The sequence below is a fragment of the Biomphalaria glabrata genome, chromosome 5 (genome assembly GCF_947242115.1).
Source record: "Biomphalaria glabrata chromosome 5, xgBioGlab47.1, whole genome shotgun sequence".
NCBI lineage: Eukaryota > Metazoa > Mollusca > Gastropoda > Planorbidae > Biomphalaria > Biomphalaria glabrata.
The window spans coordinates 21575085-21595182 of NC_074715.1; the positions used below are offsets into that span (position 1 = coordinate 21575085).

A 20098-nucleotide genomic window follows, 5' to 3' on the forward strand; every position below is an offset into this window, starting at 1 on the left:
TCTTTTTAGATCCTTTCCTGAAGAAATGTACCAGTGTATTGGTCAGATTATTAAAGCTACATTAAAGGTTTACCATCAAGCCTCTGACAACTTGCTGCCCACACCTGCCAAGAGTCACTATCTTTTTAACTTGAGAGACTTCAGTCGAGTCATTCAAGGGATACTGCTTAGTACTCCAGTCACTGCACCAACTGTTAATGACATTAAAAGGCTTTGGCTGCATGAGGTACGAGTGTTTTTTTAAAAATAAGTCTAGGGTACATATAATCTAAGTATGGACCTCTCAGTTGTGCTACTTGAAAGAAAAGTCAATTCAAGTTTCCACTTACCTTCTAACAAGTGCACAAGTAAAAATGTGATATTAAAATAATGTTCATTATTAACTATAAACATGACAGTAAGACATTATTTTTAATAAATTATCTCCCTTTTTAACTGCAAGGCCTGTCTCAATACATTTATAAAGGAATTATCAAAGATTTTAGGTTTCAGGTGCCTTTGAGAAATGCCTAATAGAATTGTTTTGAACTGCAAAATATTTGAAGTTCTATTGTTTTTACTTATTAGTTCTTAATGTTTGATCTAAAGGGATGTAATAAAGACAGTTTCTTATCCCCTTTTATTTAAACATGTATTATATATCTCATCATATTGATGACCATTTTAGGTGAATCGAGTGTTTAGTGATCGGCTGATTGATGACCAAGATAGAACATGGCTTTTCAAATGCTGTCGAGACATCATCTTCTCAATTTTGAAAGCAGACTTTGATGCTCTGTTCATTCACTTAGATGAAGAGAATACAGGAGAAGTAACAGAGAACAACATCAGGTCACTGATCTATTGTGACTTTACAGAGGCTGCGGGAGATGAAAGACTCTACCTGGAAGCTAGAAACCTAGATGAGGTGCAAAAAATACTCAACAACTATTTAACCGATTTCAATCAGATGAGCAAAAAACCCATGGACTTAGTTCTGTTTAGGTATTACTTAATAAACTGTTAGCCTCTTTCAGGAAAATGTGTTTATAATTTTTATAACATTAAATAATAAGAATATTTCAATATTAAACTAGTTCTGACATTTAAACTTTATACACAATTAAACTAGGTTTTGGAAATAAAACAGAAAAGTTGAAATTTTTAAGTACTCTAAGTAAATTTTTAAATCAATACCAGGCAATAATGCCTAAAAAGTTCTTTAAAGTGGCAACTGTACCATCTCTTATTTTAGTAAAACTACCTATGATATTATGTTCTGTTTTTAAAAAATGTCTACTTTATGCTCATCACTTCTGATGAAACATCCTCTATTCTGCAGGTTTGCTATTGAACATATATCTAGGATTTCCAGAGTTCTAAAACAGCCTTGTAGCCATGCTCTGTTGGTGGGTGTTGGTGGATCTGGACGTCAATCTTTGACAAGGCTTGCAGCATATATTTCTGATTATGATATATTTCAGGTAACTCTTAGTTTTTTATGTACTGTATAACGTATTTTTACTTAAATTATCTGAATCAGAATAAATTCTCTAATTCTCTCACTTTTATATTGTTTGAGGTGCTTAATAAATCAAAGCCAAATGTTCTTGTATTGAGTGTTGAACTTCTACATGTTGATTTTCATTGTATCAATTAGATTATATTAAATTAGATATATATATATTGCTGAAATAATACTCTCACAGTAAAATCTTCTTATCTAGTGCCATTTTCAATACATCTCAAATACATTAACAAAAATGACATTTTCTTTGTAAACCATCCTACATGAAATATGTTTATTTTAAGAAATAATTGTTGTGACTCACAACTTAACAATATCATAGGAATTTGTTTTTATTTTAAAAATTTATAAACAATTCTAAATTCTAGACTCTAGTGTTGTTTCCATACACTTTTGACTTGAGCATCAACTATTCATTCTTCAGGTTGAGATAACCAAAAGTTACACCACAGTGGAGTGGAGAGATGATTTGAAAAGAATTTTAAGAAGGTCTACAGAAGGCACCAATCCTTCAGTGTTTCTGTTTTCTGACAGTCAGGTAAAGGATTTAGTTTCACAATAGAGCTCAATCTCTGTGAGCAACCAATAGTTTCTTAAGTTTTCTGTCAAGTAGTTTGTTTGCTCCATCATCACAGTCCTAGTTTATTTTCTGCCAGACTTTTTAAGTTGACTTGAAGTAATCATGGGTCTGCTTTGTTTTCTTTGCTTCATATTTGTTATTGGATGTCTTACATTCTAAGAATAACATATTTACTCATACCAGTCACTTATTTGCCATTTGCAGATAGACATTTGCATTTTATTCTCCTATTAAATTGGCTGACCTAAAGTTGATTCTAGTATAATTAGGGCTATTTACTGAAATGGGTTTCAAAAGCTTATAATGTAATTAATTAGCATATTACCCCCCGCCCCCCTTAAAAATAAAATTACAGAAATTAAGCAAGTTAAAATTCTTAACTAAGTTCATCCTCGCTTTTGTATTTTCATAACTAACAAAACCTTATACATTATTGTGTTGATTCTGTTACTACCTGTCACAATATTATTTTTTGAGCATAGATGCTGCTGTTAGGTGATCTTTGGTCTGTTTACATGAAATTCTTTAGTTCAAACTCAGTTTGCAGTCTTGCCCTTCCATCATTTATGTGGTCAGGACCTGATAATCCTCTCCCCAAAGCCACCTTTACAACTTTTTATTAAAAAAAGTATAGAAGAAGCATTTTTTAAATGACTGTGTATTTTTTGTTAACAAATGTCCAAGAAAAAAATGTATTTATCAGATTAAACAAGAATCATTTCTAGAGGATGTTAATGGATTACTAAATGCTGGAGAGGTTCCAGGCTTATTTGAAGTCGATGAAAAATTAGAAATCTGTGAGAAAATGAGAGCATTTGACAGGTGAGGCTTGCTATAACATCTGAGGTAGGATAGAATATTTGAAGTATATAACATCTGAGGTAGGATAGAATATCTGAGGTATATAACATCTGAGGTAGGATAGAATATCTGAGGTATATAACATCTGAGGTATATAACATCTGAGGTAGGATAGAATATTTGAGGTATATAACATCTGAGGTATATAACATCTGAGGTATAGTACATCTGAGGTAGGATAGAATATCTGAGGTATATAACATCTGAGGTATATAACATCTGAGGTAGGATAGAATATTTGAGGCATATAACATCTGAGGTATGATAGAATATCTGAGGTATATAACATCTGAGGTAGGATAGAATATCTGAGGTATATAACATCTGAGGTATATAACATCTGAGGTATAGTACATCTGAGGTAGGATAGAATATCTGAGGTATATAACATCTGAGGTAGGATAGAATATCTGAGGTAGGATAGAATATCTGAGGTATATAACATCTGAGGTATATAACATTTGAGGTATATAACATCTGAGGTATATAACATCTGAGGTAGGATAGTTTATCTGAGTTATATAACATCTAAGGGGAGATCTAAATATAGAGAAAATGCTAAAATGTGTTTACATTAATTATTTATTTAATTAATATGGGGAAATGCACTTCAGATTTAGTATCTTTTTGAGTAAATTTTACTTTAATTTTCTTTAAAAAAATGTATTAGAAAACTGTGCCTTTTATGTCTTTGAAAACTTTGGGGAAAATTATTCTGGGTTTTGATGGTTAATAGTTTTTTTGTTTAGAACAACTGGCCAACAAGGAAAAAAAGGGGCAATTAATATAGTAACCAAAATCTAGACTTTTTAATGTTTTTTTTTAGGGTGGTTGTAAATTATTGGTATTATTTACACTTGATCTTTTATAGGTGTCATATTCAAATATATTTTAAACATGTACTAATGAATTTTCAAATAGTCTATTTTAGTTTTAAACATTCAAATGGCATATAATCTGGTGAAAATTGAAAAGCATTACATGAACCAAATTATGACAATTTTAATACTTCCACCTCCCATTCCTGCTAAAATATAAAATGTCTTTCAATAAATTAAAAACAATTAATAATGTAATTTTATTGCAGGACTCGAGATAAAAACCAACAAACAGATGGCTCTCTAGTTGCACTTTTTAATCTTTTTATTTCTAAAGTCAGAGACAACCTTCATGTTGTCCTCTCAATGAGTCCTATTGGAGATGCTTTCAGAAACAGGCTCAGAAAATTTCCATCACTCGTTAATTGTTGCACTATTAACTGGTTTCAGGTAAAGACATTAGTTTGAGTTAAAGCATATGTATATTTTGCAAATTTTATCATTTCGTTATACACCTCAAAGTGGGGTTCATAGCAGGTTAATATATACTAGAGTTAAAATGTTGTCTGTAAAAATACATCTTTTGTAGAGTTAGAATGTTAATAGCATAACTTAATCTTGGGTATAGTTATACATAAATACATCTTGGTTAGAGTTAGAATGTTGATTGGGTATAGTAAGAATGTTGATTACAACATAAATACATCTTGGGTAGAGTTAGAATGTTAATTGCATAACTACATCTTGGTGGGTGGAGTTAGTTAGATTATTGATTGCATAACTAGATCTTGGGTAGAGCATGTGCATATTCAGTTTCTGTTTATGTAATTTATATATAATTTAATAGAATACTTGTTCTTTATCTATAGTTTGTCAGCTTGTGGCTCCTTTTCATTTCAGCCTTGGCCAGATGATGCTCTTGAAGCAGTTGCAACACGATTTTTGACATCTATTGAAATGGAAGAATCTGAAAGACGTGGGGTCATTGTAATGTGTAAACATTTTCATCAGTCAACACAGGTTTGTGCTGTGCTCATAGGATGTACATACATTTGTCCATATAGTTATCTGTTGTTCTTTTGTTGTGCATTAGATCTATACAGTGTTTGCATTTATGGCTTGTGATCTAATAGCTAACTTTGAATTTGATTTACACTAGAAGTGTTCAGTTTTTTTATGCGCACAAGTCTTTTGCTTTTTTAATTTCTAGATTGTACAATACATTTATTAATTATAAATGACAAGTAGAATCATCTTTACTATTTATTTATTAGAGATGTAAAAAAAGATGCATACAGGTTGTACTAATGATTACTTACAGATGCTTTCAGAAAGATTCTACCATGAGTTAGACAGACACAACTATGTGACCCCAACTTCATATCTGGAACTCATCAACACTTTCAAGACTTTGCTGAAAAATAACAGAGAGTAGGTTTTTACGACATAGAGAATATAAAAAGTTACTTGAAATCAATGCTGAGACATCAGTGTTAGTAATTACACAATTACATTTGATTATTTATAGTTTGGGTATTTAGATTTATAAGATTAAAAAGTTTACTTTTTTAGACATAAATTAACTTCAATCTATAGGAATTATTTTTTTAAACCATGCATCTTTAAAGTAGTTTTTGTACCCCTGTTGAAGATAACAGAAATCTTAAAATTCCTCCCTATCTCTTTGCTGAGGTTTACAGATCATAATCTGAAACCCCTCTTTGTACCTAGAGTTAAAAATTAGACTTCTGTTTTTCACATTTAAGGTTTATTGTATCTTTCTACCCTTAAAAGTTGCAGTAAAAAAACATTTTTATTTTGCTTATAGTCAGTTTCCTTAGATTGTCTTTAATGCACAGGTACCAGAAACGTTTTTGTTGATTGTTCTCAACTTACTCTCTTCCATGTAGTAAAACAAAAACAAGTGGAAAGCCTCCCACTTAGATATAATGTTCATTTTATCATAGTAGATCCAAGGTGGCATTTCTCCCCCTGTTTTCTATACATGAGTTTTCAATTAGGACAAAATAATGTTCTTTTCTGATGGAACATCTGAAACATATGAAACAAAAATAAAATTTGGTTATATCAATAGGTACACTCATCACTTTAAACATCTATTCACACAATTAATGTGCATGTTTGGACAGGTCCACTATGATGCAGAAAATGAGATATGTTGTAGGGCTTGAGAAATTAGCCTCAGCCTCAGGCCAAGTATCAGTCATGCAGCAGGAGCTGACTGACCTACAACCCCAGCTTGTTGTGGCCTCCAAAGAGGTGTCAGATATAATGAGTGTCATAGAGAAGGACTCCATAGAAGTGGCCAAAGTAGAAAAGGTACATTAAATGGTGCAAAAATAGTTTTTGAACAATTACTAGATAGTGTTTCCATTTTAATAGCAGGCAATAGAAATACCTTTAAGGCATAAAAGAAAAAATATAAATTTATGGAAATACAATTAAGCCACAATTATTAGTTTTCTCATGCAATTGACCACCAGCAGACAATGGTTATGCCTGTGCTAGATGTGGCAAAATATGAAGGGGCTGCATAGCCATGGGAAATACTGCATTCCTTATTGATCTTAGGACTCGATGACAAGCCTTAATATTATTTTTTTTTTGCTAATAGCAAAAGAATGAAAGAGCCATCTCCCATTGAAAATCTTTAAGAAAGAGAGACTTATGATTAACAATTGTGTTAAAACCTGTATAAAACCTGTATGTATATGTCTAGAGAGGATGTTTTAATAGTAATTTGTTTGGAAAAGGAAAAATTGTTGAAGTAAAAAGACAGATTTTCATTTATGTTATAATCTGTTAATAAAACCTCAGAAAATCAAATGATTTTTAAAATTATCATTGCAACTATTGACTTGTTTATTGTATCTCATGACACATCCTTATCATTGTAACATTCAATGAACTTGTCTGTATCTCATTTGATTTTGTTGGACACATCATAGTAACATCCAATTGACTAGTCTGTATCTGATGTGATTTTGTTGGTCACTACTTAGGTTGTTAAAGCTGATGAAGCTGTAGCCAATGAACAAGCTTCAGCAGCTAAAGCAATCAAGGATGACTGTGATGCTCAGCTTGCTTTGGCCTTGCCTGCACTGGAGGCTGCACTGTCTGCACTCAATACACTCACACAGAATGTAAGTTGATTCACTGGCTTCATTTGTAGCACTCTAGAATAGTAAGTGTTACTTTAAATTGTGCACAAGTTGTAATGTATAATGTCTAAAGGATTTCACTCCATTGCTTAGAGGATTTCGTATATTAGGAAATGCCACAAGTTTTATTCAACTACTGAATCTACATTCTGAGTACTGTTGTACCTGAATGCAATATTTTATTTATTACTTTAGATGATTTAAAAGTAAAATAAATATGCTCAGCCTACTAAATAAACTTGCACAGTATGTTTTCAGGACATTACATTTGTAAAAACCATGAAAAGTCCACCCTTCCTGATCAAGCTGGTCCTTGAAGCTGTGTGTGTTTTACGAGGAATCAAACCAGATAGAATAAATGCTCCTGATGGATCAGGTAAAAAAATTGATGACTTCTGGGGTCCATCCAAAAAAATGCTTGGTGACATGAAGTTCTTAGAACAGCTGAAAGAATTTGATAAGGTACTCACATAACTTATCTTGTATATTTGTTAAGGTAGTCACAATTCAATTTATATATTGAAAGGTTGTTATTTAATAATTATAATAATATGGCTAATTGAGATAATCGATGTCTAAATTTTATGTTCCATTGAAATGTTATTTAGTTTTTGTTTACCCATTTGCTAAAATCTTAAAAAAATAGAAATTAAAAGTCAGTCTTTTTGTTTAAAGGATCTCAACCAGTGCATTTATATTGGACAGCTATTAAAAGATATTACTAAGCAACAAAAAAAGTATTTTTTAATTATGCATCTTTTTTTTACTAAGATTGATCTGCCTTTAAAAATGATACATGTTAAAAAGCTGATTGACTTTTTTATTGCTTGATATTTAAAAAAATCAGTAAATGTAAAAGAAAATCCTTGAATATTAGTATTTTATATATATATATGTGTAAATAGTTATATATCAATTATCTTGATAGTTTTACTATAATAAACATAGCCCATCAATCTCATCAAATTAAATTTAACAATTGCCAATGATTAGTCACACAATGTAAAGGTCATCTGTTTCTGTGGCTATGGTTAATGAGGATTTCATGTGGCCAGCACAATGACCAACCACCTTTACTTTTCCCCAACTAATGTCAGGTACTCATTAGAGACGAGCAGACTCAGAGGCACCCAAGGCGCCAGAAGATCCCAAAATTAAAAATCCGTCTTCACCAGCATTTGAACCCCGGACTCTGGTTCATAAGCCAAGGGCTTTACTGCTCAACCACCACACCCACAAAACAAGGCTTAAAACAAGCAAAATATAAAAAATCTTTCAAAAAAAAAAACTTTATCTAAAGGGGAAGAACTCCATCCTTAAAACTATAACTACCAATAATGTACATTATTTCAATTATTCGATATCAAACAAAATAATTAATTACCAATAATTAATTGTCTTATTGAGTATTTTTGTTTATTGATTCATGTTTTGTTAGGTACAGTATATAATTATTTAAAGTATCAACTTGATTGAAGAATGTATGAAGGGGACTAAACCCAACAAGTTTAGCCATATCTGTGAATACTGAAGTATTACTTTCCCTTGTTGCTGTTAAACAAAATATTTAATTTCCAGTAATTAGTTGTCAATTTGTTTACTTTTTTTTTATTGATTCATTTCTTGTCTATGCCACTGAATAATTGTGTGAAGTTTCAGCTTGATCCGAAAATGGGCGTGGGATGAATATAATTACAGTTGAGAAATGTGGTTGAGCTTTTGTGGGTGATTTAGTCATCTCTTTTTTTCTCTACTATCTGCACTGATTGTTACTGTTAATATCATATATCATTCTTCAGGACAACATTCCCCAAGACAACATGAAGAAAATACGAAAACAGTATATCCCTAATCCAGACTTTGACCCTGAGAAAGTCAGGACAGCATCCACTGCTTGTGAAGGTCTTTGTAAGTGGGTGAGAGCTATGGATAAATATGATGAGTGAGTAATCTAGTGTCCATACAGTTAAAAGGTCTTTCTAAGTATGTTAGAGCTATGGATAATTATCATGTGTGAGTTTGCTAGTGTCCATAGAGTTTAAAAAAATTTTTTGCCTTAAAATGTAAGTTGTGCTAGATCTATAAAGATGGTTATTAAAAATTTACTCTCTATTTTAAAATATGAATAATTTATTTATTATTTTAATACCAGCATATAATATCTTATGCACTAAAAGTACCCCACTAATCATGGTAGTTTTGAATGAGCCATCGGGTTCTGCACAGCTAGTTTGTAACCCTGCATTAAAGTTTCTTCATTATTGGTTGAAAAGCATGCTTACAAATTGATCTAAATGATATTGAAGATAGAATACTAGATATTTCTTTCATCATACAGAGTTTCTATTAAAATCACTTCTTAAGTTCCAGGGGCCAATATATATTTTATTTTTTAAAAGTTAATACTCAGTCAAATTACTTACAATATATTGGGTAAAATTGTTAAAAGAGGAAAGTTATAAGAAATGGGAATAACCTTCACTCCCACTCTACTTAGTATTATAACTTAATGCAGAAAAAAATGAGAAACAAACAAATGCTTAATGACTGACACACTTCAGCACTTGGATAAACACTATTCCCCTCAGACCACTACAATTCATTAGAACCTGAATAAAACAAAACAAAACCAGATCCTTATCATAGCCTACACTAATTGTCCAGAGAAGTAAAAGAAGATAGAAGGGTTTCTTTTCTTTGTTTCTTTCTTTTTTTTACTGGCCCTTCTACCACCACACATTGAACTGGCCCTTCTACCACCACACATTGAACTGGCCCTTCTACCACCAGACATTGAACTGGCCCTTCTACCACCACACATTGAACTGGCCCTTCTACCACCACACATTAAACTGGCCCTTCTACCACCACACATTGAACTGGCCCTTCTACCACCACACATTAAACTGGCCCTTCTACCACCACACATTGAACTGGCCCTTTTTCCACCACACATTGAACTGGCTCTTCTACCACCACACATTGAACTGGCCCTTCTATCACCACCTAAAAGTATTCAAGTGAGCTATTCATATTTTTCCAAAGCCTTGAACACCATGTATTTATAAAATTTTACAAAATATTAATCTATTCAAAGTCACCATTCATGGTTGGGCCTTTTTTTTCTTTCTCTTTGAATGTTCTGGTTTATTAAAAGAAAGGAAATTCAGATTTTTAAAAATATCTAAAAAAAAAAAATCATTGCTGTATGTGACGTATAGGTTACATTGTTTTGTGTGTAGTATAGGTTAGTCACCAATTTAACATTTTTTAATGTTATTGTTAGGGTGAGCAAAGTTGTTGCCCCAAAACAAGCTGCACTGAAAGAAGCAGAGGGTGAGCTGAAAACTGCTATGATTTCTTTAGAGAAGAAGAGAGCATCTCTTCGAGAAGTTCAAAACAAGTTGCAGGTTGGTACTTTTCATGACATTGGTTTCACTTTTTATAGGTAAAAGTACCTCTTTCAGACCTCCAGACCTCTTTCAGACCTTGCGATCTTTGGAAGGGGAGGATGGAATGCTCATCTGTTGTATTGGCCAATGGTTAACAAAAGTGTTATATGGCCTGCTCAAAAAACAGTCACATTTACTTTTCCAACATATGTCAGGTATGTTCTAAAAATCCTGATGATCAACATAATATTTAACCGGGATGCAAACTCAAGACAAATTGGTTCAGAAGCCTAACACTTTACAGCTGAACCACCATGCACCCTTCACTTTTATATTGTGAAAAGTTTTTTTTTTAAAATGAAATCTATAGAATAAATAAAAAATTATTTAATGTTAAATTAAATTTGATTAGTTGCACCTATAATTTATTCCTAAATTTTAGCAGTGTTTATTAGGTTTTTTGCAACCATTCATTTCTTAAGCTTTTGTTTAGGTTATGTTCAAGAGTCCTTACCACCATTACATCTGTGTTTAATGTTTTGTAAAAGTCTAGTCTTTATTAAAGACTGCTGGATGTAATTTTTAAGATTTTAAGTTGGGATAATGACATTAGTTCTAAAATTTAAAAAATTTTCACCTTGTCACTCATTAAGATTTTGTTGAGACTCAACACTGCATTGCACATTCTGAAAGCATTTTATTTTTAACAGTGTCATTGTTTAGCAAAAGTGTGAATATAATGAAAAACATTAGATTGTCAATGACTCATTTGATTTTTCAATATTCTTAGTCTTGGTTTACACCTCATCTACAACTGTTTACTTTGCATGATTTGAGTAAAAAAAAAAGGGTATGCAATATTTTCATTAAGCTTTTTTTTTTGGCATTAGAAACTTCAAGAAACTTTAGATATCAACAAACAAAAGAAAGCTGAGCTAGAAAACCAAGTAGATTTGTGTCAGAAAAAACTGGAAAGAGCTTCACAGTTGATTGGTGGTTTGGGTGGAGAAAAGCAAAGGTAAATAATGACATCTATCACACATACACACATATATTTATATACACATATAATCTAAGGATACAATAGGCTGGCACATATAAGTTAGTCACAGAGAATTTCTTTAGTGATGTGAAGGGAGATCAAAACATTAAGTGGGTTAGCTTAGAAGCTAAAATAACTGACAGTTGTTCTGAAAACTTAGAATGGTAAAGATGTGTTTAGTTTTATCATGGACTTAGTGACATTGGACTGCTCCCTATGTTATTATGTTAAAGTATATATATCTATTTGTCTTCAGAGCTCTCATTTGTTCTTGCAGTATTGTGTAAATTAGTTGTATTTTATTATAATCTGTTTCAGCGTGCATAAATAGTAATCAACGTAAGTTATTAACGAAAACTCATCATCACCTGTACCAACAAATAACAATATATATGCATATATTACAAGACTCATCATTTGGCTTTGTTGTAATATACATATAGAAAAAAAAAAGATTTGTTTCTGCATGGGAGGGGGGGGTACTTTATAGATTTGTACACTTCAATATTTAATACAAACTAATTGGAATAAATAGTTGACCAGAATCTTGTATTTGTATTTGCTAACTCTCATACCTTATATGATGTGATTATATAGAGAGGATACTTATACTACCAAGTTAATTTTCAACAGGATTCTGATTAATTTATTAAGTAAAACACTCATTGTAATAAGTAAATAAAAATGTTATTATAAAATACTTATACCAGGCTGGCTGCCTGGCCATGCGGTTTGCGGGCTGGACTGTTGTTCAGACTTATTGATGGTCCCAGGTTTAAACCCTGCCCACTCCCATCCCCCCTCATCTTCAAGGAGGTTTGTACTATGAAGTTAATTATCTTCAACTCTGAAGGAACATCCAAACATGTAAAACAAACATCTTTTATAGAGTACAATCTCATTTTGCATTTCTTTTCCAGGTGGGAGACGGCAGCCCACAGACTGGGTCTAAAATACAATAATCTTACAGGTGATATCTTGGTAGCATCTGGTATAGTGGCTTACTTGGGAGCATTTACTTCTTCATTTCGATTGGTTGGTCTTAGTAATTATTACACATTTACATTAATGCAACAATATAGCTGTGTTTGTTAAAATTATTTTTTGTATTTGTCAGTAGTTGTAGCTTTAGTACCAGAGATTATGATTAGCTATGCTGAAAGTAAACAAAAAAAAAACACTTTACAATACTTCTTTGATTAGTTATCTATAATATATGACATTTAAGATTACCTAGCTCAAAAGAAACTGTTTCTCTGTTGTTGTTTTTTCAAATTATCAACTTATAAGTTATAAATTACAACTTCATTGTCATTTTTTTGGGCATTGGCATACCAGCATGGTAATATAAAGAAGGCTTTCTTGTTGTCCCATTATTACAAGGAAGGTATTCTCTAATACTTGTTGACATCTCAAATCTTTTTTTTTTCTTTTCTTTTTTTTTTTAGCTAGCTATTGTTATCAATTTTATTTCTCATTCCAATTAATGTAGGAAGAAGCTTCATCCTGGGTAAAAGAAGTTAGAGGCATGAACATTAAATGTTCAGATGATTTCTCTCTGACCAACACTTTAGGTGACCCAGTCAAGATACGCTCCTGGAACATTGCAGGGCTACCTACTGATAGTTTCTCTATAGAAAATGGAATTATTATTAGGTATAAGTTACATTATTTTTTTGTATTGTAACAAATGAACAGAATTAATATTTTCATGATATATTCTTCAGTGAGTCATTTCATAAAACTCATTAAATCTTGAGCTTTCAGTGATAAATACCAAATATACTTTGCATTTCAGCAATGCCAACAGATGGCCCTTAATGATTGATCCTCAGAGCCAGGCCAACAAGTGGATCAAAAATATGGAGAAACAGAATAATTTGCATGTCATTAAGTTCACAGATAGAGACTTTGTCAGAAACTTAGAGAACTGCATACAGTTTGGTACTCCTGTGAGTACTCATTAATTCACTTACAGTTTGGTATTCCAGTGAGAACACATTAATTCACTTACTGTCTGGTACTTTTGTGTATACACATTAATTCCCTTACAGTTTGGTTCTACTGTAATCACACTTTAATAGATTTTACTGTGAATTGATAGAAATATATTTTTATAGGTAGTCAATGAAAGTCAATCATATATTAGAGGGACTGACACTATTGTTATGATATTCATATTGATTAATTAATCAACTTACACTTGATGAAATGTAGTGCAATCAAGAACAATGTGCTAGAAGAATGCAACTCAAGTGACATAAAAGTGACATAAAAATTTTTATTTGCTAAATTTGTGATTTTGAAATTGTCAGTCATAAACATGAACATAATTACTAAAATTGTAAATCAAATCACTGAGTTTTATAGATATAGTGATTTGTGAAAGTTATTAAAAATTTTTTATAGTGCATATAAAATGTGCATAATTGGGAAATTATAATGTTAAATTCCACTGACCTTGTTATCCTATAAATAAGTAATCCCTAGACGTTAGAAATGTACATGTGTGTTATTTTAAATTTAAGTGTATGAAATTAGTACTGACAAACACTTTAAGAGACAAACCTTGACTTGGGAACTAATGTCAAACCTCTGTAATTTACATAAGATATGATACCAACAGTTGACGTTTTTGAAGGTTTAAAAAAAAACTGTTATAGTTTGTCTAGTTTAGAGTTCATTTTTTTATTATTACAATTTTTTTTTAGTTTTATCTTAAACTTTTTTCTAAACAAACTACCAGGTGCTATTAGAAAATGTTCAAGAAGAAATAGACCCTCTATTAGAACCATTATTGCTGAAACAAGTGTTCAAACAAGGGGGAGCAATGTGTATTAAACTTGGAGACTCAACGATTGAGTATTCATTTGATTTCAAGTTTTACATGACAACAAGTTTGAGGAATCCCCACTATCTACCAGAGACTGCTGTGAAGGTAAAGCAAACAAAATTACTTTATTTTTTGCCCTTTAGACTACTTGCTTTTGATGAGTCATTTTGTCTTAGAGAAAGTAAAACAAAAACAAATATCATCTCTGAAAATCTTACATAACAAAACAACCTTATTTGGCATGAAACAATCTTTCATGGAAAAATAACAAATAAACCAATTATCACTATTGTGAAAGTTCAAGGTTACAAACTGATAATAAATAAATAAATACATTTTACATGACTTTTGAAATTGCTTTTTTGGAGGGGGGGGGGAAAGAGAAACCTTCATTTTACTTGAACTTAAAATGGTATCAAGAAAAATTAAATAGTACAACTTATCAAAACATCCATTTTTTTACATTCTGGAACTAATAATTTATTTTCATACATCCGGCTCATTTATGTAAAATTGTGAGAAATTTTAAACTTTTTGAGGGGTAAAAATGAACTTTCATCCAAAATGAAATCTCACCACGCAGTTAAAACATGCTTTACAAAATATGAATTTCTTCAAACTTGACTTCTCTTCCTTATAAGTGTATTCCTTATAAGTGTATTGTGATATAAATGTAGGCCTACAAGCTTAAAGTAATACAGTTGTTTGCTTTCAGGTGACCTTGCTAAACTTTATGATCACACCTGAAGGTCTGCAGGACCAGCTACTGGGTATTGTAGTAGCCAAGGAAAGACCAGAGCTGGAAGAGGAAAAGAATATGCTTATAGTTCAAGGGGCTTCTAATAAAAAGTAAGATGAGGACAGTTAGTATAATATGATATATCATAGCTCTGCTATGTTAGCTTCTAGTTTGACTTACTTATATTAAATAAATAGGTTTATATAAGTATATGTCTTGAAAGAAATTTAAGTTTTTCTTAACTTTTGGAGAAGTTATTGAGAGCATTTATTTAGCTTTATCATGACATTTGTTAGGATAAAGTTGAAGTCATTTTACAGACTTTCTATTTACTATAGCGAACTGAGGCTAACATTTCCTTAACTTCCCTCTTGCACCTTTTGTATCCATTGAAATATAATTCTATAAAATAGATGCCATTTTATTCTTGGAAGAATATGATTTTTCATAGTAGTTGTTCTTGTATTCATAATATTCAAATAGTTATTTGATTTTCACATTTTCTTGTTGTAATTATAACATGTAAAGCATACTTTTGATATCAAATGTTAAGTAATTTAACATGTGTACAAATATTTCTAGACTTAAAGTGTACAAATAAGCTTAGACTTATAACAGATCTATCATTGATTTTAAAAATATCCCAGATAGGAAGTTTAAAAGTTTTAAAATCCAGTAAGATGTGTTCAGAGATAATATAAATCCAACTTAATTTTCTGAAAAAAAAAACAACAAAAAAAAACTGTTTTTCAGACAACTGAAAGAAATAGAAGATAAGATTTTGGAAGTTTTATCAACATCAGAAGGAAATATTTTAGAAGATGAAACAGCAATTAAAGTTTTATCTTCATCAAAGACTCTGTCCAATGAAATTTCAGAGAAACAGGTTAGAAGTTGAACATTTGTAGCTTCTTTTTAAAACAAATTATCAAATGTTTGAATACAAACAGTTAAAAGAGGATACAAAATCTCAGCATGATAGTTCCCCACTCAATGTTTGAAAACAGATCAAAGAAAATATGTCTGAAATTTGGATCCTACAATGTTATCTTTCAATCATTTGAAATTCCTTTAATTAATATGATACCAAGATCAAGATTTAAATGTTATTGTGTTTTCTCTTGTCAATTGAGTTTAATTTTTAGTCTTTTCCTATTTATTTCTACTGTGTGATGTTATAAATTCGAGTTAAAATGTAAAAGTTTTTTTCTCTGAAAAGTTTCTTTTTCTGTTCTATCTAGATTGGCTCAATCATTTGCCAACTTGGTGGCCTAATGTGTATTTTCATGTTAAGCTATTGTATATTCTTGTATTCTTTTTTTCCAAGTCTATAGCTGAGGAAACAGAAACAAAAATTGATGAGGCCCGTATGGGTTACACACCGATAGCTGTCCACAGCATAGTGCTTTTTTTCACCATTGCTGATCTGGCCAACATTGACCCCATGTACCAGTATTCCCTAACCTGGTTCATCAATCTGTTCAACATCTCTATTGAACATGCAGACAAATCTGAAATCTTGACAGAGAGACTCAACAATCTTCACCAACACTTTACCTACCTGCTGTACTGTAATGTTTGCAGATCACTCTTTGAAAAAGATAAGGTAGTTGGATAATTATTTCCTTTTGTTTTTACCTTATTTAAAATAAAAACTTTAAATAAATCTTTTATATAGTATGATACTAATCTAATTTTTGTAATTATTACCTATTAGATAAATTCTAATGCACTGACACATCATGCTAAAGAATTTAAAAGTTTGTGTTTATTGTTGTTTAGAAGGATTTTAAACAATAGATAACACTATGTACTTTGTGTCTAGAGTGTTTCATTGCTGTCCTATAGAAATACATTCTTAGTTTGAAGAATTATGCTCCTTGTTTCCAGAGTGATAATACTGTATTTAAATAGTTTAGATTCATGTAATTAATGAATATTAAATTGCTGAATCACTGCAGTATTCAATAAATGTATCTTTTGTGTGTTTTTTTTGTCAGCTGCTATTTTCCTTTATTTTGTGTGTGAACATTTTAAAACACACTAAAGAAATCGATGAAGTAGAGTGGAGATTTTTTCTCACTGGAGGTGTGGGATTAGACAATCCCCACAAGAAACCTGTGGAATGGATTCCTGCTAAATCTTGGGATGAGCTTTGTCGCATAGAGGACTTGCATCACTTCAAAGGCATACAGAAATCTTTTGTTTCAGAAGCTGAGGAGTGGAAAAGACTATATGATAGCATTGTAAGTTCTTGGGTCATTGTGTCATTAATTGATCTATTTGTACTTTAAGCATGATTCTTCTATCAATTGTTACTAATAATGTGTTTGTATCTTTTATCTATGTTTTTCTATTTTTGAAAGTATTAGAGATATTTTTTGTTTATTGAATTTCTCCACATTCTCAAAAGATATACAGAACTTAGTTTATTTTTGTTTTCAGGAACCCCAACTTGAAAAGTTGCCCAAACAATGGGAAACAAAACTGAATAAATTTCAGAAGATGTTGATCTTGAGAATATTTCGAGGAGACAAGGTAAATGTCAGGTCAAGATGACCTCATTTAGGGTTACCTTCAAAAAACAACTTTTTGATTTTCCAGCAGATTTTCCACCTACAACATTTTCATGGTATAAGTTACACTCCAGGCAAAATGTGATGAAATAGTTTGATGCTAAAGTGGTAGTAAGAGTTTTACTTGTCAGACATGTAGCCCATGCTTAGAGACTTTATTTTCTGAAGAGTATTGACAATAGACCAACCAAGAGTCTTTTATCAGAAATCTGTTTGCAGGTGTTCTGCTTTGGGATAAGATGTGGTTTAAATTGGCAGTCAATGTACTATAAGTTTGGCTGTTTATAGTAAATAATTGTAGGGTTAGACCAAACACTTTATATCATCTTACAAACTATTTCAAATTATGAAGACATGAAACAAAAAATATTTTCATACTAGACTAGACCATTCTGTATTAAGGAATGTTTGGATATTATGTAATGACTAAATGGGAAAAGGGGGGAAATATATTTGTAAGGATTTGTTACAAGGGGGAGGGTGTCTGAATATTTGTTGTGTAACACAAAAATGAAATTATAGGTAGCCTACATAGTCCAACCATGGGAATTCAAAAGGTATTAATGAAAAACTCCCTATTTTTTTTCAACATCACAGATTTTTTTCCAGCAGCACCCCAATGTATATGTACAGTATTGTGGGGAAATGTTATTTTATGGTAGTTCTGAAAAAGTGAATACTTTTCCCATAATTTGTATAGATACCATGATGAAAAATGTAATTTGTGAAAATGATAATTAACAAATAATTCTTTGGTAAATCAAATTTTTTTGTTCTGTTACTTTACTTGGGGAGGGGGTATTGAGTTTAGTTTTATGATTTGTTACAGGGGGGGGGGGGAGAGAAGGGGTTAAAAAAGGTTATTTTTGGCATTACATAATATCCTAACTTACATGTTTCTCTATTCCAGATCATCCCTGCAGTCCAAGACTTTGTGTCTGAAAAGTTGGGCAAAGTTTTTATTGACCCTCCTCCTTTTGATCTGCCTAAGTCATATGCTGATAGTAACTGTACAAGTCCATTGCTCTTTGTTCTCTCCCCTGGCTCTGACCCCATGGCAGCTCTTCTCAAGTTTGCAGATGATAATGTAAGTGAGAAACATGTGAAATGAAATTCTAAAGATAATTTTATCAATCAAATAATATTTCCCTTATTCAATTAGATAAAAACAGAATTAATCCTTTTGCACACTTTCAGAACATGCAAAACTAATTTATGGGTGTCTCTTCAGAATCCAAGATTATTACATAGGCTACTAGCCCAAACTTCCATTAGGACAGTTAGAACCTGAGACCATCAAGACAACAGTCCAGAGGGTATACCACCTGACCAAGTAACCATTCAATTACAATTTGATCTTTGCTTTGTTGTCAACTATGATGTAACTTTTTTAAAGTGCTCTTCACAATTGGAGGATGTTGCTTTTTAAAGAAACAAAAATAAAATTTTCCTTACTACAAACAGAAAAGTGCTATCTATATTTGTTTTCATTCCTTTTTATTTCACTATTAATAACCAGACCAAATTGTCTCATTTCAAGCTACATCTTAAATCATGCTATTTACATGAAAACAATGTTTCACACTGCAGCTGTTTAGTCACCAAATGTGTAACGCATTAGAGGTAAAACACCATATTGTGTGACTAATGAGATGTATTTCTTTTACTATCTTCTATAGAATATGGGAGGTGACAAATTTGATTCACTTTCCTTGGGACAAGGTCAAGGTCCCATTGCTTTAAAAATGATTGACAAGGCCTGTAAAGATGGACTCTGGGTTGTCTTGCAGAACTGTCACCTAGCACCATCTTGGATGCCAACTCTAGAAAAAATAACTGCGGTGAGAACTAAAATTTCAATGTGATTTACACAATATCCATTATAGTAGTTTCTATCATTCTTTTTTATGTTATATTTATGTTACTTTATACTTCAATAGCCTTTCAGTAAGTAGTATGAATATTACAGTTAAGTTTTGAACATTTCATACTAGCATTTGCTAATTGTACTTTTATATTATTAAACTTTGAAGACTTGCACTTTTAAATGTTGTTGACCAGTTGCCAGCCACCACAGAAATTGGGTGCTGTTTGTCACAGTTTACTGTAATTTTATTTAATAATTTTGTTTACCCTGTCCCTTGACTTTCATTGTACGGATGCTGTGACAGTTTGGGCAACAAAATCCATTTACCCTTTCTTGTCAGCAGCTGTTCTTAGCTGAGTATCAAGAGGGAGGCTGGCTCATTCTATCACCTTGTCCAGCCAGCATGTTTGACCATTAGTAAAGGTTTAATAATGTATCTTCTGGGTGTGTTTCTATTTTAGGAATTCTCTGAAGATCAGACCCATCCTGATTTTCGTCTGTGGTTAACATCTTACCCATCTAATGTCTTCCCTGTTACAATCTTACAAAATGGAGTTAAAATGACAAATGAAGCCCCTAAAGGTCTGCGTTTCAACATTATCAAATCTTACAAGTCTGACCCAATATCTGATTCTGAATTCTTCAATGGATGTATCAAGCCAGTATGTACATGTCTAATTATTTCTGGTAGTAGTAATTAT

At 31.6% G+C, this 20098-nt stretch overlaps 1 protein-coding gene across 4 annotated transcripts in view; it reads left to right on the plus strand.

Moving 5' to 3' along the window:
* LOC106068923 (dynein axonemal heavy chain 7-like) overlaps positions 1-20098 on the plus strand; it is a 70131-nt gene that overhangs the window by 43174 nt on the left and 6859 nt on the right. For all 4 annotated transcript variants that reach the window (XM_056028420.1, XM_013228421.2, XM_056028422.1 and 1 more), the window contains 26 exons: positions 10-226; positions 668-984; positions 1322-1463; positions 1932-2045; positions 2791-2909; positions 4036-4216; positions 4667-4786; positions 5088-5197; positions 5917-6106; positions 6790-6930; positions 7207-7410; positions 8748-8890; positions 10235-10358; positions 11231-11358; positions 12303-12417; positions 12875-13038; positions 13181-13334; positions 14129-14320; positions 14931-15064; positions 15708-15840; positions 16282-16560; positions 16955-17200; positions 17400-17492; positions 18441-18617; positions 19210-19371; positions 19859-20059. In XM_056028420.1, the coding sequence (XP_055884395.1) occupies positions 10-226; positions 668-984; positions 1322-1463; positions 1932-2045; positions 2791-2909; positions 4036-4216; positions 4667-4786; positions 5088-5197; positions 5917-6106; positions 6790-6930; positions 7207-7410; positions 8748-8890; positions 10235-10358; positions 11231-11358; positions 12303-12417; positions 12875-13038; positions 13181-13334; positions 14129-14320; positions 14931-15064; positions 15708-15840; positions 16282-16560; positions 16955-17200; positions 17400-17492; positions 18441-18617; positions 19210-19371; positions 19859-20059 (4300 nt within the window). The remainder of the gene's footprint in view (positions 1-9; positions 227-667; positions 985-1321; positions 1464-1931; positions 2046-2790; positions 2910-4035; positions 4217-4666; positions 4787-5087; positions 5198-5916; positions 6107-6789; positions 6931-7206; positions 7411-8747; positions 8891-10234; positions 10359-11230; positions 11359-12302; positions 12418-12874; positions 13039-13180; positions 13335-14128; positions 14321-14930; positions 15065-15707; positions 15841-16281; positions 16561-16954; positions 17201-17399; positions 17493-18440; positions 18618-19209; positions 19372-19858; positions 20060-20098) is intronic.